The following is an 18,330-nucleotide window of genomic DNA, read 5'->3' on the forward strand; positions in this document are numbered from 1 at the left end:
GTTGATCTTTTCGAACTTGGTCATCACTCCATGGATCAGGTTCTGATAATGTTGGAGTCACTGTCACCTGATAGGCGGTAGGGCTAGTCGTTCCATACTGTTTCTCGATTCGGGAACAATAGTAGCAGTTCTCAGGACAGGGTCTCCTTGATAAAGCGTCAGCATTACCGTGAGATAACCCTTTTCGGTGTTTGATCTCCATGTCATATTCCTGGAGTCGCTGTATCCACCTGGCTATCTGGCCTTCCGGATTTTTGAAGTTCAAAAGCCAAGTTAACGAGGCATGATCTGTCCGAAGCAAAAACTTTCGGCCGTAGAGGTAATGATGGAAGTGTTCTACAGCTTTCACTACGGCCAGTAACTCCTCTCTGGTGACGCAGTAATTTCGCTCCGACTTTGATAAGCATTTGCTCCAGTAAGCGATGACATGTTCATTGCCATCAATTTCTTGGGATAAAACAGCTCCAATGCCCTCGTTGCTCGCATCAGTGTCGAGGATGAAGGATTTTTCAGGTTGAGGATAGGCGAGGATAGGCGTTGATGTTAAAGCCTCCTTCAGTCGTAGAAATGCATCTTCGCATTCTTTGGACCATTCAAACTTTTGCTTGCTCTCCGTCAGCTTATGCAAAGGTCGTGCAATGTTGGAAAAACCCTTCACAAACTTCCTGTAGTACGTGCAGAGCCCCAGGAAACTTCGCACCTGATGGATGATTTCGGGACGACTCCAACTCTTGATTGCAGATACCTTCTCTGGATCGGTTTGTACACCCTCAGAAGAGATGATGTGACCAAGGTAGTTCACTTCCCGGCGGAACAAATAACATTCAGACGGGCTTAACTTCAGATTGGCTTCCTTAAGCTTTTGCAGCACCTTCCTAAGATTTGCCAGATGTTCTTCGAAGCTGCGTCCCACGATGATGATATCGTCTAAGTAGACCAGACAGGATTCGTAAGAGAGTCCTCTTAACACTGTCTCCATAAGACGCTCGAACGTAGCTGGTGCATTGCAGAGGCCGAAGGGCATCACTTTAAACTGCCATAAGCCTTGTCCAGTTGTAAACGCTGTCTTTTCTTGGTCCTCAGGGTGTATCTCAACCAGCTAGTAGCCGCTCTTCAAGTCCAGGGTCGAAAACCACTTGTGTCCGGAAAGAGTGTCCAAGGTGTTGTCTATCCGTGGAAGAGGGTAACTGTCTTTCTTGGTGATTTCATTCAGCCGTCGGTAATCGACAAAAAATCTGGTGGAGCCATCTTTCTTTCGGACCAAGACGATGGGAGAGGCCCAAGGACTGGACGAGGGTTCGATGACATCATTCTCCTGCATCTCTTTCAGGAGGGTCTCAACCTCTTCCTTCTTGGCGAACGGTAGTCGTCTTGGATGCTGTTTAATAGGGGGGTGTTCTCCAGTGTAAATCCTATGCTGCGTTAAATTCGTACGGCCAACATCCTCCGATGCTGATGAAACCAGATGCTTGAAGTCATCCACCAATTGTTCCGCAGCAGTTCTTTGATCTTTCGATAATGACGCACTCCCAACTAACTTCGATGTCAAGGACTCGGAAGACACAGTCTCGGGGGAATTGATTCTTCTAATGATGCTGTTTACTGGAATACAGGTTGCTAACACTTCACCTTTCCGGACATTCCTTGGCCTTTCACTCACGTTGGCGACTCTCACAGGAATTACATCTTTAGAAAGGTCCACAAGCATAGATGCTACCAGCACTCCTTTTAGGTTATTGCTTAGGTTAGGGTATTCAATGAGTCCAAATCGAAAACTATTGTTTTCTTCAATGGAGCCAGGTATTAATGATTCTGACCTTGAGGGAATCGATAAATCTGTTTGGGTTATTATTTGATGAGCGGATTTTACATCACTTTCTGCGGGGAAATCGGCTATGTCTTCTCTCATCGAGTGCAGCTCATTAGTCTTGAAGTCGAGGTTGAAGTCTTATTTCTTTAAAAGTCCAATCCTAGAATGAAGGGGTCTGTGATAGCAGCAACGAATGCCGTATGATGGTAAGTGGCATTTCCAAACACAATTTCTAAGTTCACTTTACCTTCAATCTCGATCTTGTCACTTGCACAATTTGGAGGGTAACGCAGGGCGGCGTCCATAAAAAGCTGAGTCCAAATTGACGAGCCACATCTGTTCTAATGATTGTAACATTGGCTCCAGTGTCAATAATCAGTTCGCAGGGAAACCCGTTTACATATGCATAAACAAACAGTCCATTACTGCCGCCACTCGTTGATGAAATCTGGAAAACTTTAAGATGGGGCTCATTCCAATTTGGCGACCTCCGCCCCGCGAGATTGCCATGGCTAAGTTTTCCTGGACCTGCGAGGGAGAGGTGCTCTTCCCCTGGTTTCTTGGCGAGCTTCACAGTTTCTTCGTAAGTGACCCTCGTCGCCACATTTCCAGCACTTAAGTGATTGTCCATTTTGGTACTTGGGAGCCGAAGTCCTTTTGAGGATTCCTGCAATTTCTTTTATTTGCTTTTCCAGTTCAGCAAAGCGTGACGAAACCGGATCAGGCTCATCAGTTTTCACGCCGCGGATTGAATGGCGATCCTTGCGGGTTGCCTGCTGGGCGGCCTCCAACTTCATCGCATACACAACAGCAGAATTCAGGTCTTTGACATCCGCCATCCATAGAGCTTTCTGGATTTCCGGATCTCGAACCCCGTCGATGTAGTAGTTGAGTGCCAGGTTGTCTCGAACATCCGCCGGACAGTCGCAAAAAGCAAGATGAGACAGTCTCTCGACGTCCGCCGCTAGCTCTTGCAGGGTTTCCCCGGTTTTCTGGAAACGGGACTTCAACTGGAGTCGGCTGAAATCTTTCTGGCACTTCTCACCGAAGCGAAGCTCCAACGCAGATGTGAGGGCGGCGAAATCCAGGCGCTGGCTGTCCGGAAGGGTCTGAAGAATGTCCGCTGCGTCACCTCTCAGGGATGCTGCAAGATGGCAGGCCTTGGTAGCAGAGTCCCATCCGTTCGCTTCCGCCACTATCATGAATTGAGTTTTGTAAACCTGCCACGAAGTTTTCCCATCAAATGTGGCAAGTTTAATGGACGGTCGAACAACCGACGTGGGAGCGACAAACTGTACAGAGCTGCTTTCCGCGGTCGCCAATCTCCTTTCCACGTCCTTAAAGATCTCTTCTTTAAATAGATGAAATCTTCTATCTTCTTCTTCAAATTTATTTTCTACAGCATTGAATCGGCTTTCAGCGGTATCAAATTTTTCTTCAATAGCATCAACTCAATGCTCTATGTCATTAAATTTATTTTCCATCACAGTCTTTACTGAAATAAGGTCGTTTTTAATTTCTTCTTGGTTAGACGTTAAGTCCTTTTTCAGCACCGTTAAATCGCTTTTTAACTGGTCTTGATTTGCCAACATACTTGCAGTCAGATCACTTTTTAATTGTTCTTGATTAGCCGCCATATCATTTTTTAATTGTTCTTGATTAGCCGCCATATCATTTTTTAATTGTTCTTGATTAGCCGCCATATCACTCTTCACAGAGTTGATTGCATCAAGAAGTTGTTTTAATTGTTCATCCATTGCGCGAGTAATCACCATAAAAATAAAGTCCAAATTCAAAAAGTTTTTATGAAAAAAAATGTCCAAAGTCACACTTACTCCAAGAAAGTCCAGAAGAACCCCCACGTTGGGCGCCAATTGTAACGGATTCGGTGCGACTTCCACTTTCTTGAAATGAAGACACAGTTTTTGATAAAAACATAGGAGCTTTATTTACACTATGTTCAGGAGAAATCGTTAACAACTGCTAAATTAATCATCAGCAATTAAGCAAATATCACTCAACACCGTAAACTTAACGGTTACACACGTATTTACTTCCAAATACGAAAACAACACAGCGAAATGCCTCGCTATAAACAGAGCTAATACACTCTCAGTACAAATTCTCAATCGAAACTGAACTTTTTATCACGCAGGACGCCTTTATAAACATCGAAAGAAATCTCAAATATTCCAAACCCTTCTGGAAAATAGTAGACCGTTATCAAATTTTATCAATGAACAAAAAAGAAATAGGGGGGTCGTATACTTTAGCCGAATGAAAAGGGGTTGTATATTCATTACGGGAAACTATTTACAGGTTACGTTACTACAATAATTACTATTTACAGAATTTGTAACAGTATTTTATACATTGACAGACATGTTGATGTGCTGTTAAAACTCATCATAAACAAGTTCAATTTTAATAAATTAGTAGTATGATTATGTAGAGAGAAATTATTTGTTTTATGACAAACACAAATGTTCATAATCAAATGAAATTGAATGTAAAAATTACCTGTTAAACTTTGAAACAGTATTTGGCAGTGCTACTCCCAATTGAGAAGGTGCTTCTCTGAGACAAAAGCTTTTGGCAACATGTCCTAAATGAAGTTCTTTAAAAGGTAAAATGTCCCGTACTTCTTTTGGATATGATGCATATGATTGCACATAACTTGCAAATGCTAAAATTGTTTTAAAAAAATCAATACAATAATAAAACTAAGTTTCAAAGTAAATACTCATGAGCATATCACATTTCAAAGAATAAATCAGTTTTAGATTGAACAATTTGCCACCTCAATATTTTTTTTCTTTCTTTAACGTCCTAGCTCTTAGAATTTTACAAATTATTCAAAAAGAGAGAGAGCTTAAATAATTTCAAATGAAAGTAATTGTTAAGTTTATTAATTCTTCAGAATTTTTTAAATTATATATTGTAAGTTTATTTAAGTACTTCAGGTGTTTTAAAATAAAAATACTGCTCCTGTTAGTATGTGATTTCAGAAAAAAGTATAAGCTTTTCATGGCTGCCACACTTCCGTCCAAGGGACGGAATTCCGTCTTTTCGAAAGTTTCGGCCATCGGATTTTTTTTCCCATGTACAAAATGATTTTTATAGATGAAACAAATCTTTACTTTTGAATCTGTCACTCTCAAAAACGGTCTTATTCTTCTGAGGACAAAAAACTGTCCCATCTGCTAAAGTTAAAAAGATAAACTGTTTTTTTTTTGTTTTTTTCAAAAAATAACTAAATAAGTTACTCAATCTGTTGATTTCAACCAGTCTTATGTTAATCTGGAAAGTTTTGTTAAAGTTTTTATCACAATGCATCTTATAGCCAAGAATCTCATACCTGAATTTTTTTTTTTTAATTACTATTTTTTTGTATGAAATATGAACTATTTATGTAACATGAACTATACAATCTGAAGCTTTTTTTCTGCAGTAGCAAATAGTAAGTTTTTTCAATTGTATTTTATTATTAGGTTCTTTTTCTACTTTTACCTCCTAAAAATCTTGGAAAGTGATATGTTATTTTTTTATTTAGGCTTTAATTTTTACTTAATCTTACAATTTGGTTTTATTATATAGTTACAGCATCAAAAATTAGCATTATATATGTCTAAAACATCAAAAAAACTAAGCCCTAACATTTGGTGTCGCGAAATGGAGCCACTCGCTTTTCAGTCCTGGCCAATTTTTACAGTGGCACCCATGAAGCTTTTGTTGAAAATAAAAATCAGTACTGAAAGATTTGATAAGATATAGCTGAGAAAAGTTTATTCAAATCCTACTTCAAAAAAAAACTTTGAGCTCAAAGTTTAAAGTATTTAGTTATGAAAATAAAATTTGTAATGTGTCTAGGAATTTTTAATACATAATGAATAAATTAAGAGCGTATTGTAACAAAATAATAACATTATATTACTAGTTATATGATACAAATAAATTTCAAAATTTCATTCATATTTTTAACAATGCAAGCAATTAAATTATGAATAATGAGAAAACCAACATTTTAATAGCATAAACTGCAAAAAATATGACTTACATGTGTTCCCGAGTTGCAAGGAACCACCTTTTAAAATGCATAAAGTTTGAGCTTAAATATTTAAATAATTTGAGTAAGACTTTACTGGGACCAGTAGCGTAACTAGTGGCTCTCACCAGGGGGGGTAGCATTTTGACTGATTTTTTTTTTAAGTTCTATTTTTTTCTTTTTGAAAAATTGATCATTAAGTAGAAAAATGCTTTCTCATAAATACAAATTTTAAAAAATCGTAAAAAAAGAGCTGGAGTGGAAAATGAAACAATCCTTAATTCTGAAAGGGAAAAAAAGGAATTATACCTTTGGCGTGAAATCCTGTTCCAATTTCCGATTCATTGAGTTAGCTAAAGATTTATACACACAATTTGTATACTAGGGAGCAATGGTGGAGCACGTTCTATGATTCCATTTTTTGGGGGGAGGTGGCGACATTTTGTTATATATAGTTTGAAGTGTACAGTTTTTTTTTGGGCTAAGTATCTATTCTCATTATAATAAATAATGCAAGCATAAAAAGCCTTGTTTGAACAAAATATTGGAAGGCCTCAATTAGTGATATATAGTAATTGCAGAGTAGCACTGTTTTTTGTAATTGCTTTGCTTTCTTAATTATTGTGGAATTTTTTAAATGCTTTGATTTTAATTAAAATTTTATTTAAGGTTCCTTTCTTTCATTTAGTAAATGTGTAAATTATGTTTCTTGTACATACTCCTAGTGGTTTGAAATTCTATTATATGTTAAAGCTGTTTAGAAAAAAAAAAAATACTAAATATATTGCTATAAACAAAACTGAAAAATATTTATTTGGGGGGGGGGGGGGGTTCAAGATATTTGGTTCATGAATGTACATTATTTATATTAATTAACAAATTGCAAATATTATTGGTTTTATTGAATTTATGTGAAATGGTAGGGGAGAAATAAAACGCTTCAGAAGAGGGGAAATTCTCAACTCCCCAAATAAAATCTCAATTTTACCGAATGATAAAATTCAAGCACGCACACATATACATTCATAACATCTACTGCGAAGGAGCATTGGGCATCATTGAAAACAATTTTAAAAAAGAGAAAACAAGGATATTAAAGTTGCAACACTGTCTCCTAATTTATCGAATCAATTAGTCAGATGTACCCCACACACATAAGGTTCACATTAGCAAAAAGTTATTTGGAAAATGTTTTAGTTTTTTGAAATTCACAGCATAAATCATAAAATAGCATACCATCTTTAGCACTTTGGTGTAGAATTCCCTCAGAATAAACTTCTTTTTCATACTTAGCTTGTAAAAAGGTGACACAATCTTCTACACCATACTATATAAATGAAGAGTTTCATTTGATTAAAATAAAAAATCATTCCAAGTTTATCTATAACTGCAGATTCCTGCTTATGATTTAACAAGTGCATTAACATGATTTTTTTTTCGATGGCAGGAATATATCTAAATTAAATTTTATTTTTACATTTACAAAAGCTATACAAAAATAAAAATGGTTTCATGTTTACTCATGTGAATACTCTAAAAGTTATAGTACTTAAATTCATATTTTTTAAATAAAATATTAGCTACTAGCAGTACCCCTACAGCGATGCCCGTGCTAAAAATTTAATAGAAGTTCGTTGAATACAAAAAATTGACGCCCCCTCTCCCTCTAATGTGAAATGATCATTTTTCTTTGTATAAAATGCGTACATACCTTTTCAAAAAAAAAAAAAAAAACTATTCAAGTTTCTTTGGAATTTTAAACTTTTTGTCAAATCATTAAATTAGATTTACAGTTGCTTTAAAACTCTATCTAGCAAGTGAAGCGGTTTTTACTGCAATTTAAAATAATTCACCAAATAAACAAAAAAAGACATCAAATAATATCTTTCAAATGTAAAAATTGTTCCGCAACTCTATTGTTTGTCGCCAAACTCACCCAGCAACCCCGCCATCATAATCCATCCATCGAATGGAAAAAAAAATCCAGTGGAACATTAAAAAATCGTCAGAAAAAAAGAAGAAAATCATACATTTCACTAGGATAAAAACAAATCATAAGTTTTCTTTTCTTTCAAAAAAAAAACGCCAAAACAAGGAATTACATTTACTGTTGTTTTAAAACAATAATCTTAGACTGAGCTGCTCAGCGCCTTATGAGCCAAGCGACCACGCTACCGGAACCCAGCTCTTTTGCGACTGAAGCGGATGTTTTTTCTTTGGCAATAATAAATGTTTCGCCAAATAAACAAAAAAGTATTAAATCACATTAAAAGTAGCTTTCAAATCTTTTTCTATTAAGAGCTGTGTTGCCCAGTCTACCTTCAGAATAAAAATTGTGTCAAGTGACATCTATTCAACAATCAAGCTTAAATAAAAGAAAAAAAAACACCATGCAAAATTACTCTTCCAAACAATGACAACAGATATTAAAATACTTTTAAGAAATTAAAATGCGAAAAGTGGATTTTAAAAGCGAAACCTTGGAAACACGAAATAAAATAAGTTTAAGAAATTAAATGCAAAAATAAAATGGTTGACAATCTGAAACAAAATGACATTTTTCAAATTTGTTCTAAAAACGTTTGTTACTTTTTTCCTTTGAATATAGAAGCTAAGATTTTCGACCAAAGGTCAAGAGAGATCTGGAGTAAAAAATGTTGCTTTTTCCAATGGTGTTAAAAAGAAAACTGAGACAATTCCTTCACTTTTTATTGATAGATTTAATGAAAAGAAAGTAGTGCCTAAATTTCAGCTAAGCCTAAAAAATTTCGAGCTAAAAACACAAATTACTCCCACCGTAATTAAGTTAGAGAATTGAAACAAAATGTTTAGAACACAGAAAATTCTATCCTTTTCAACCATACATAATATTAATATGTGAAAGCAATTTTTCAATCCCATATTCAGGAATTTATGTGAAATTTGGGCTTAAATTGGAATAAAAAAAGAACTATTTATCATATTTTTTCGAATTATAGCCTATGTCACTCAGTAAGAAAGCACCTTTCATAGGTGCAGTGGTTCCGAATTTTACCTCAAACATATAAACACACAAAAATCCACCCTCTCTTTTTATAATATTAGTATAGAAAGATGTGAATGATTTCAATAAGTAGTAGAAGTTGAGCAGACAATTAACACTATCATGACGTTAGTGTTTAACTAATTTCTTAATAATTAAAAAAAAGCTGAAATATATTTTTTCCTTGAGTGGTCAGAATAAATATTATTCTTGCAAATGCATTAACATTTTATTACACGGAGTATAAGACAAATATTCTTTATACTAAGCAAGCATCCATAATACAGTATTAAAAATTTTGATTTCAAAATACTAGTACTAATAATAATAAAAAATGGTGTACTTGTGCAGTATCAAAAATATTTTTTCAATAATTAATAATTCGTGATTGTGACAGATACTAGAGCCATCTTAAGAGGAACATAAGTTGATGGTATGGTATATTCAGTAAATTACCGCTCAATAGCCAGGGTTAAAGCAGAAATACATGAAATACACCGCCAGCTCAGTCATTTCCAGCCGAGGACTGCAGTTTCATGCGTACTAGCACTGATCAGCCCGGCATAGGAAAGTGACTGAGCTGGAGATGGAAAACCTCTTAAGGAAGCCAAGAGTGCTAAACAAACTGGTAGCTAATATAGAATTAGCGCAGACCAGACGAGTGACCAGAAGCAATGGTTCGGTTCAACTCGAGGATTGCAGGCAAGGTATGGTCTCCAGCTCAGTCACTTTCCTATGCCGGGCTGATGAGTGCTAATAAGCACGAAACTGCAGTCCTCAGCTGGAAATGACTGAGCTGGCGGTGTATTTCATGTATAAGTTGATGGTGTTTGGCACAGGTGCTCTAATTTAGAACTGTATTATGCCGTTAAGGAACCTGATGAGGTCAAATTTATAAAAATTCAAGATTTAAATGGGCTGGCCATGTAATAAGATTAAACAGTGAATGCGCAACACAAGAAATGTTTTTGGCCAAACTCGCCAGAGCTAGAACTAAGGGTCAACCTAACCTCAGATGAGTTGATTGCCTAGAAACATTTTTTTCCCTCCTGAGATTGAATAACTGGAAGACCATGACCAAGAAAAGATAGGCCTGGAAGGAAATTCTTGAGAAGTCCAGGGCCCACCAAGGGTTGTTGTGTCATGGAAGGAGAAGAAGAAGAATGTTTTGTGATTTGCACATGGTTAATAAACACTTTGTTCTGTTAAAAAAAAGTAGTTTTATCTAAGAAATTCATTTTTATTACTAAACCATATGTAAGAGTTAAACATTAATGCAAAACATGTTTTGTGTTAGAAATTCAAGTCAAAATATACTTAACAGTAAGAATCATACTTTTAATCTAGTTGATAGTAGTTCACCAATCAATAAAAGAGGCTGTAACATCTTTGACATATTTACTTCCTCAAACCTGAAATCAGAAACAATTACTTATAATTATACATCAACAATTAGAATTTTTGGAAACAAAGAAATGCAAAAAGTGAATTAAAAAATCATCCCTTTTCTTTTTTTAACATTTACATAAACATACATGTATATAAATCCTTTTAGTTTCATCATTTAGTATTTAATATGCCTCCTATGGTAAACAAGCATATAATAATTTAACCTAGTAGCTATGAATGCAAATAGATTTTTTTTTTTTTTTTGATATAGTTCGTTTGTACCGGTTTGGTTTTTTGGTACACTCAACAAGAGTTTTAAATATCATACATAGGGTAAATAACTAGTCATGGGCATACTTAACAGGTTTTTAGAAATTTGAATACAAATGTTGCGATTCTAGTTCATGAAAAAAAAATCCAACTGCATTAGAACATAGAAAATGCACTTTCATTACTGTGATATTTTCATTAATTTTCAACTATGATTTATACATAGATTTTAAAATAAATTGTAACACACTGGTTTGACCAGTTATGGTCACATTCACTTAGCAATGGTCAGGCGAAAAACTAGTAATGGTCATGCTAGATGAATTCAGTTATTTTCAGGAAATACAAATACATTTGTCAACAGAATTTAAAATCAAATTTAGAGCATTTTGACTTTTCCAATTCGAACAACATTAAAAAAAAAAATAGATAGCTGACTAATCGATTTTGAAAGGTTAATCTGAATAATAACAACAAAAATTAATAAATAAACAAAACTCTTCTATGTCTGCATTTTTGATTTATTGTTTGTTAAATTAAGCTGATACTTTATCATTAATCCTAAATGATAATTTTCAGTAAAAATGGCGAAAACGTTAGTTATTGAATTATGTGCCCATAGCTAAAACACTTTTGATTGACTAGCTATGGGTACATTAGCTTAAAAAAATCTTAAATATCTTAATAATTGGTAAAAATAAACCTATATGATAGAAGAAAAACTATGGAATAAATATGTACCAATAAAATTGTGATCTGATGAAAAACAGCCCTTTTCGGGTCCTTAAGAAAGAAATCCTTTATCAACTTATAGTGCAAAGAAAAATCACAATTGAAAACTGAGAAGAATTAACACAAATTATTACTGTAGATAAAAACTTATTTTGGAAAAAATGAGGTAAGCACAGAGTTTATACTCTATTCGGATGAAAAAATTCCATGACTTTTCCAAGACTTTCTCATGACCTTGTTAAATGAAGAGAATGGTACTATTTAATATTAAACCTGCCAATTTTCGAAAGTGGGCATTAGCAAAGCTTACATGAATGTCACTACCTCATCAAAGCTTTTACTTGACTAAAAAAATATCAGTGCGCACTGCAGAAACTAATAAACTATTCTTATTTGTCTTTATCATATAAACTTCAGTTAAGTAAAAATATAGTGAATGCAATGTACTGATGTTTAAATGTCTAATAATTATTTAATAAATAGGGCAAAATAGTAATTGAATGTGCCAAAAGTGGAATGAGTTATTACTAAGTTTCCGATCTCAAATTTAATTAAAAAAAATATTGCCATTTGATGTCAACTTGACAGTATTTTCATTCATTGAAGTAAAGTCATGTTTATCAGTAAATTCATTTTTCTAAACTGGATATTGCAGCTGGCCACATGGATCAATTTTGCGAGCTGCACATTAGGCACCACTGTTTGACTATTAGAATTCCCCTATTTATATGTTCTATCACCTGACTAAAGTCTTCATTTTCTAAAGCTTCCAACAAATTAAGATAAACTCTGACAATTACAAGTGGTTGAAATAAACTCGGATAGAATTAAAATTACACTGTTTGAGTGGGCGTGGTAAAATCAAGCACATGCTAAGCCCACTACTACAGAATATAACATATAAGTTATAAAAATAATGGTGAATTCAAAATTAGGGATGTTTCAGCAGTAAAATCACATTACAAAAAAAAGCTGGGCGAGTGTTACAGAAGCAGATGCAATAGGATTCCTAAACTCAGATTCGTTTTTGAGATCTTTCAATTTTCGAGTATTAATAGCTTTTACATGCAATACAGTTGAATCACTCAAAATTTTAATTCTCTACTGCTCTTTATTACTGCCCAAGACATTTTTCCATGGCTTAAAATAAATTTCCATGACTTTTAATGAAAATATTAATTTTCCATGACTTTTCCAGGTCTGATATTTGTTTATTTTTTTCCCATGACTTTCCAGGATTTCCATGATCCGTACGAACACTGTAAGGAATATTATTGAAAGAAACTATTTAGACAATCTACTGAAGGTGTTCCAGGAATGTTTATTTTAAACTTGATATTAACAATACAAGACAAACCTGCCCATTACTGCTTGGATGCCCCTAACTAGTCATTAACCTTATATGCATATGAAGCAGTAAAATCATTAGAATATCTAATAGCAGCTGTTACTAAATTTGCAGACCAGTTTTTTTTTTTTTTTCAAGAATAATACTAGGCATTAGATAATTACTAAATAAGACAATTTTTGCTATAGTTTACCTATAAGAATATATGGATGTAAAAGCAAGCAATAATTTACTTATTATCTACAAATAAATAAACTTTTGAAAATCAGGTAATACAGTAAGGATTACTGTGACATAAAACATATCATAGAAAATTTTATAATCATTTTAGTTTATTTATTTATACAGAATCATCAAACATTTTTAACGTAGACAAGTAAAAATCTGGAGAATGGTTGAAGTTTGATCCAGGCCAGCCCTTGAGAATCCAGACTAGATAACACAAATTCTTTGCAATGTACACCTAGAGACTTAATGTTTTGGAGTTGAATAGAAAATTTTGCAGATCCATCAACTTCCTTGCAAACTTGCCTGTTTGTAATTCTTTTGAACACGAAAAATGAATTGTTATAAAGTGCAATTTATTCAAGTTAAAAAATTCTTATTAACCTTCAGAAATCATTACTATACACTGCAAAAAGTTATTTCAATATCTTTTATAGTAGTATAGTTTATTCTTGAGTTTTAGTTTGCACCATGGTTTGTTCGCTGCATTTACAAAGTCAATTTAGCACCACCAGTGTGTATTGTTATCAATTACTCATTCACTCCTGAAAATTATTTCACAGCACTAGTAGTATTTCTTTGTTAGAGACGAACCGAGTAGCACTTTGGCCGAGTAGCCAAGTACCGAGTACTCGGCCTTTCACTACTCGGCCGAGTACCGAGTTACCGAGTACTCGGCTTTTTACTACTCGGCTGAGCTACCAAGTACCAATTATGTTTTAAGAAGAACCACGGACACACATGTGATGAATTTTGAACTTATTGGAATAGTAGTATAGACCTCCTTGTCTGTATAATTGTTTTTAAAACTAAATTCCTGCTGAAATTTAACTACGCATTATATATACAATTTTGTTTGTGTCAAAAATTTTACAAAAAAATAATTTTTAAAATTAAAAATAAATAAATAAAAGGTATGATTAATCAAGTCGGAATTAAAACAAATTACAGTAAAATCCCTCTAATGGGGACACTGACAGGACAAATTTTTTTGTCTGCAATATAGAGGAATCCACAGGACAGGGGTTTAATAATGTTATTTGCATTGGAACTGGGGAATTAAAAATTGTCTGCATAAGAGGGGTGTCCGTTAGGAGGGGTTTCACTGTATACCAATCATAGTTCTAGTCCGCCAAACATAAATAATTTTTAAAAGCAGATAAAACAAATGTGCAGGAACACTCCAGACACGTGTTTCTGCCCCCCCCCCCCCCCCCCCCGTTACACGGAACGTCTTTTTCAGTGCATAACATGTGAGCTTAAAGAATGTAAAGACATTCAACAAAAAAATCCGACTTTGGTCGGATGCCTTTAAATCTACGAGCCCCCATTTTGTGCATTGAAAAAGGAATTCCTTGTAATGCCAAAACACTTGTCTGCAGAGTTCCTGCACTGTGCTTTTAAGGTTGTTTTATTTCCTTTTATTTTTTAAGCAAAAGTATTTTTACATTTTTTATAACTAATTTTTGTTTGTAGCAAAAATCCATTTTTAATATAAAAATTCCATATTTTCTATTCTTACCTTTTTTGCGTAATTTTTAATAAATAAGTTTTATTAACTTTGGGGACATTAAAATAAAGATTTATTCCATTGAAGCATTACAAACTTCATTATTTTCAAAATTTAAATTTGACTTATAAATTTTAATTGTAAATGATTGCAGAATATAATGCTTGCTCTTTTTTCTATAAATTTTAGTATCTGTCTTGGACAATATTCAATTTTTTGCAACTACTCGGTATTGGCTGAGTATCTGATCAGAATTTGGCCGAGTACCGAGTAGTTACCGAGTACTCGGTACGTCTCGATTAAAAACAATTAACTTTGAAGTTAAAGATAAAAGTACTGCCTTAAAAAGTTAATGAAGAATGCTCTTCTTTTTGTAGAGCAGAATACAGATTTTTTTTTTATTTGCAAAATTTATCATTTGCTCCTGATTTAACTTAGTCGATTGTTTGATAGTACTTTCAGTTACAAAATGACAATAGATTACTTCTGTCACTAATATTCATGTTGTCAGCATTAAAACAATTAGGTTTAGCACAGTTAACATGTTTTCCCTCTCTTTTGATACAAAATAATGTGTGGGGGGGGGGGGAACAGGGTAGCTGAATCAACATGGTTGCAATAATACATATTAAGCATTTTTCTTATTGAAAATTTCTTTATCAAGAACTTTTAATCATATCCAAGATCAAGTGAATCTTTGATATGATTAAAAGTTTAGATCTCTTGAAGAATCATTTAGAAAAGATGAAAAAGTACACTAGAAACTTTTACCAAATAACTAATTTTATAGCACTAAATCAGTACTGAGCAGTTCATTCACACCACTCTCTCTTTCTTTGAGATAATTTGGGCAGTAGAAGCCTAGATATTGGGACTTCAATTAACTAAGTTCATCTGTATAATTATAAAGAACTATTCATCACTACAGAATGACAAAACAAAACCTTACACGATTTTATGCTTAGTCAGTAGGTGTGAAAATTTAGTTTCTGATGGCAGCAAAAATAGTAGAGAGCTTCCTTTCTTGCCAATTCTAGCAGTGCGGCCCACACGATGAATATAAATTTCAGCTGAAAATGGTGCAGTGTATTGCACAATCCAATCAACATGAGGCAAGTCCAGACCACGAGCAGCTACATCCTAAAGAGTTGAAATATTTATTTCATTATTAATGCACTAGCTTCACACCAAAAAGAGAAAAGGCATCAATTGTTAGGAAGGGAAAATTAAAATGCAACCCATTAGTTCTAGCATGGATAACAAAAACTAAAGAAACATATTCCCAATACTGAAGAAAAAATAATTTGTTAAACTGAAACTTTAATGGTATAGGCAATGATGGAACATTATGTATTCATGGCACAAAGGTTGAACGTCATTGCTTTAATGTTGAAACTGATTATTTAAGATTAAATTTCATGTGGATAAACATTTCAGAAGAATATTAATAAAAATAGAAAAAAGGATAATAATGATTAGTTAATGAAGTTTCCTTTTTGTTTTACATATAAAATAAGAAATTATCGATGTGAAACTTACTGTACACAATAAAATCCCTTCTTTTACAGACTTGAACTCCTTAAAAATAGCTGTTCTTTCCTAAACAAAGAAATAATATTAGTGTTTATACTTCTATCTTTTACCTACAATTTCATTTTCATAATATTATAAACTGTGTTGGATAACTTAATTTGGAAAATAATTTCAACAAAAATATTTTAGTTTGAGAAATGGGTCTGTCTAAATGATGCACATCTAAGATGCTGAACCCTTAAAAGAAAATGGTAGGTGAATTTAATGAGCGATAACTTCACCTTCTTTGATATGACAAATTCAACTTTTTTGTGCATTCATATTCAAATAAAATCCATTTGACAGGAAAAAAAAAAAAAAACTCCTACAAATTGCTTTTTTTCTCCTTTCTCTTTTTCAAACCTACTTTCCCCCGGAAAATTTAATGCTGCAAAAATATTAATAAAAAAATCAAAATCATGTAGTAAAATACACATTGCAAAAATGAAAACTTTCGAAGTAGGATTTTGAGATGGGGAAGTGTTTTACCTATTCAGATTTGAATTTGTATACTAAGAGGATGTTTTGTTCAGTTCTATAATTTGTTTCGTCTATGTTTGCATGTGTAGATGATAGAAAAAGTTACTTGAACTTAAATTGTTCTAAAGAAAAAGTTTGCACACAGTTGAAATTTACTAAACATCATGTCCAACAGTTTGAAAGAACAAAGTTAATATAATTTTGATAAACAGTCTTTTTTTTTTTTTTTTTACAAGAAAGTGACACATTTTATTTTCAGTAATCAGTCTTAAACACGAGAAAGGTATGTTTGAAATAATTTACAACCCGAGTCAACTGAGAGAGAGAATTATTTGATGTTTGAAAATCAATGTTAGTATACAGGAAAATAGACATACAGTCAGATCTCAATAACTCCAAGCTTATAGTTCAAACATTCTTTTATCTAGCAGTTTTCATCGCGTCCCAAACTCTTGAGATTGTTGTGGAAACTTCCTATAACTAAAACTACCAATAACTCGAACGGTTCAGTCAATCCCTTGGGACCAGAGTTATTGAGAGTTGACTGAAGTTCTAGATGGAATTGCTTGTACACTATGCAATCAATAACAATCAGATTTTTACGGTACAAAACTAAAGCTAATATTTTGTAATAGTGAAAAGAAATTTTTGTTACAAAAGCTCCTGCAAAGCATTTAAAATACATTAAAAAAAAAATTAATAACTATTTGTATCATTTTAAATACTTGTCTAAGGTGGCCTCTAAAGCTCTTGTAATAACCAAGCCTAGTTAAGAATTTACTACTTAAAAACAGTGTAAAGAATTTTATTGATAGTGATTAATTGATTACAAAATAACTGTACACAAAACTTGGTTACATATAACAGAGACGGACTGGAACACCTAAAAGGGCGGTGGACAAGCAACCCAAGGGTGCACAGTTTCTAAAAAATAAAAAAATAAAGCAAGAAAAACAGGCTTATATACATATATACATTTTTAAAATTAAAGCTTTATTTAAAAAAAGAAAAAGCTTTTTCATATGCATTTTTGAGATGGTTTCCACCTGGAGCATAAGGTGTTAATGCCCACATGGGGCCCCTTTCTGCCGCAGAAGAACAAGCACTTTAACTTGCAGAAACTAAAAAACTATTCTTATTTGTTTTTATCATATAAAATTAAATAAAGTAAAAATATAGGGAAGCAATATACTGTGTGTGATGTTTAAATGTCTAATAAATATGTAATAAACAGGGCAGAGTAGTAATGAATGGGACAAAGATTAAATGAGTCATTACTAAGTTTCCAATAATAAATTTGTCATAAAAATATTGCCCTTTTGCGTCAATAGGGCTTCTAATCATCCATGTAACTTGACAGTATTTTCGTTCATTGAAGTAAAGCCAAGTTTGTCAGTAAATTCATTTTTTTAAAGCAGATATTTCAGCTGGTCACATGGGATCAGTTTTGCGAGCTGGCACCACTGTTTGACTATTAGAATTCCACAGAGGTGGCCATTGGGACTGAAAAGTGGGGTCGGGGGGGGGGGAATGACAACTGAAAGCCATAGGACTTTTAGCAGCAGTAAAAAAAAAAAAAGAAAAGAAGAGGGGGAAATAAAGTACAAAATTTTGCTAAGGCTGGTTTTGAGAGCATATAAGTGATAATTGATGTAAATCTAACAACTTAACTCACGTTTTTATTAAGTTATTAAGACTTTGATGAATTTTGTGCACAATAACTTTCTCCTTAGACATGAATTAGACTTACATTATTTACCCCAAAGTATTTTGAGATATCACAAACATTTGGTAATTTCATTGAACAAGTATGGCTTGTTTAAGTAAAACAATTGATTAACTAATATCTAAACAATGAATACATAAACTTAAAGTTACTGCTTGTGCTAAATAATGTTTCATAAACAGATATACAAAGTAAAACAAA

At 33.3% G+C, this 18,330-nt stretch overlaps 1 protein-coding gene across 1 annotated transcript in view; it reads right to left on the minus strand.

The window, feature by feature from the left end:
- Positions 1-18,330, minus strand: part of LOC129220249 (probable ATP-dependent RNA helicase DDX31) — a 46,126-nt gene that overhangs the window by 5,227 nt on the left and 22,569 nt on the right. The window contains exons 11-15 of the mRNA XM_054854625.1: positions 15,891-15,950; positions 15,301-15,491; positions 10,214-10,289; positions 7,092-7,182; positions 4,331-4,496 (exon numbers count right to left, since the gene is read on the minus strand). Of these exons, the coding sequence (XP_054710600.1) occupies positions 4,331-4,496; positions 7,092-7,182; positions 10,214-10,289; positions 15,301-15,491; positions 15,891-15,950 (584 nt within the window). The remainder of the gene's footprint in view (positions 1-4,330; positions 4,497-7,091; positions 7,183-10,213; positions 10,290-15,300; positions 15,492-15,890; positions 15,951-18,330) is intronic.

The sequence above is a fragment of the Uloborus diversus genome, chromosome 4 (genome assembly GCF_026930045.1).
Source record: "Uloborus diversus isolate 005 chromosome 4, Udiv.v.3.1, whole genome shotgun sequence".
NCBI classification, from domain to species: domain Eukaryota; kingdom Metazoa; phylum Arthropoda; class Arachnida; order Araneae; family Uloboridae; genus Uloborus; species Uloborus diversus.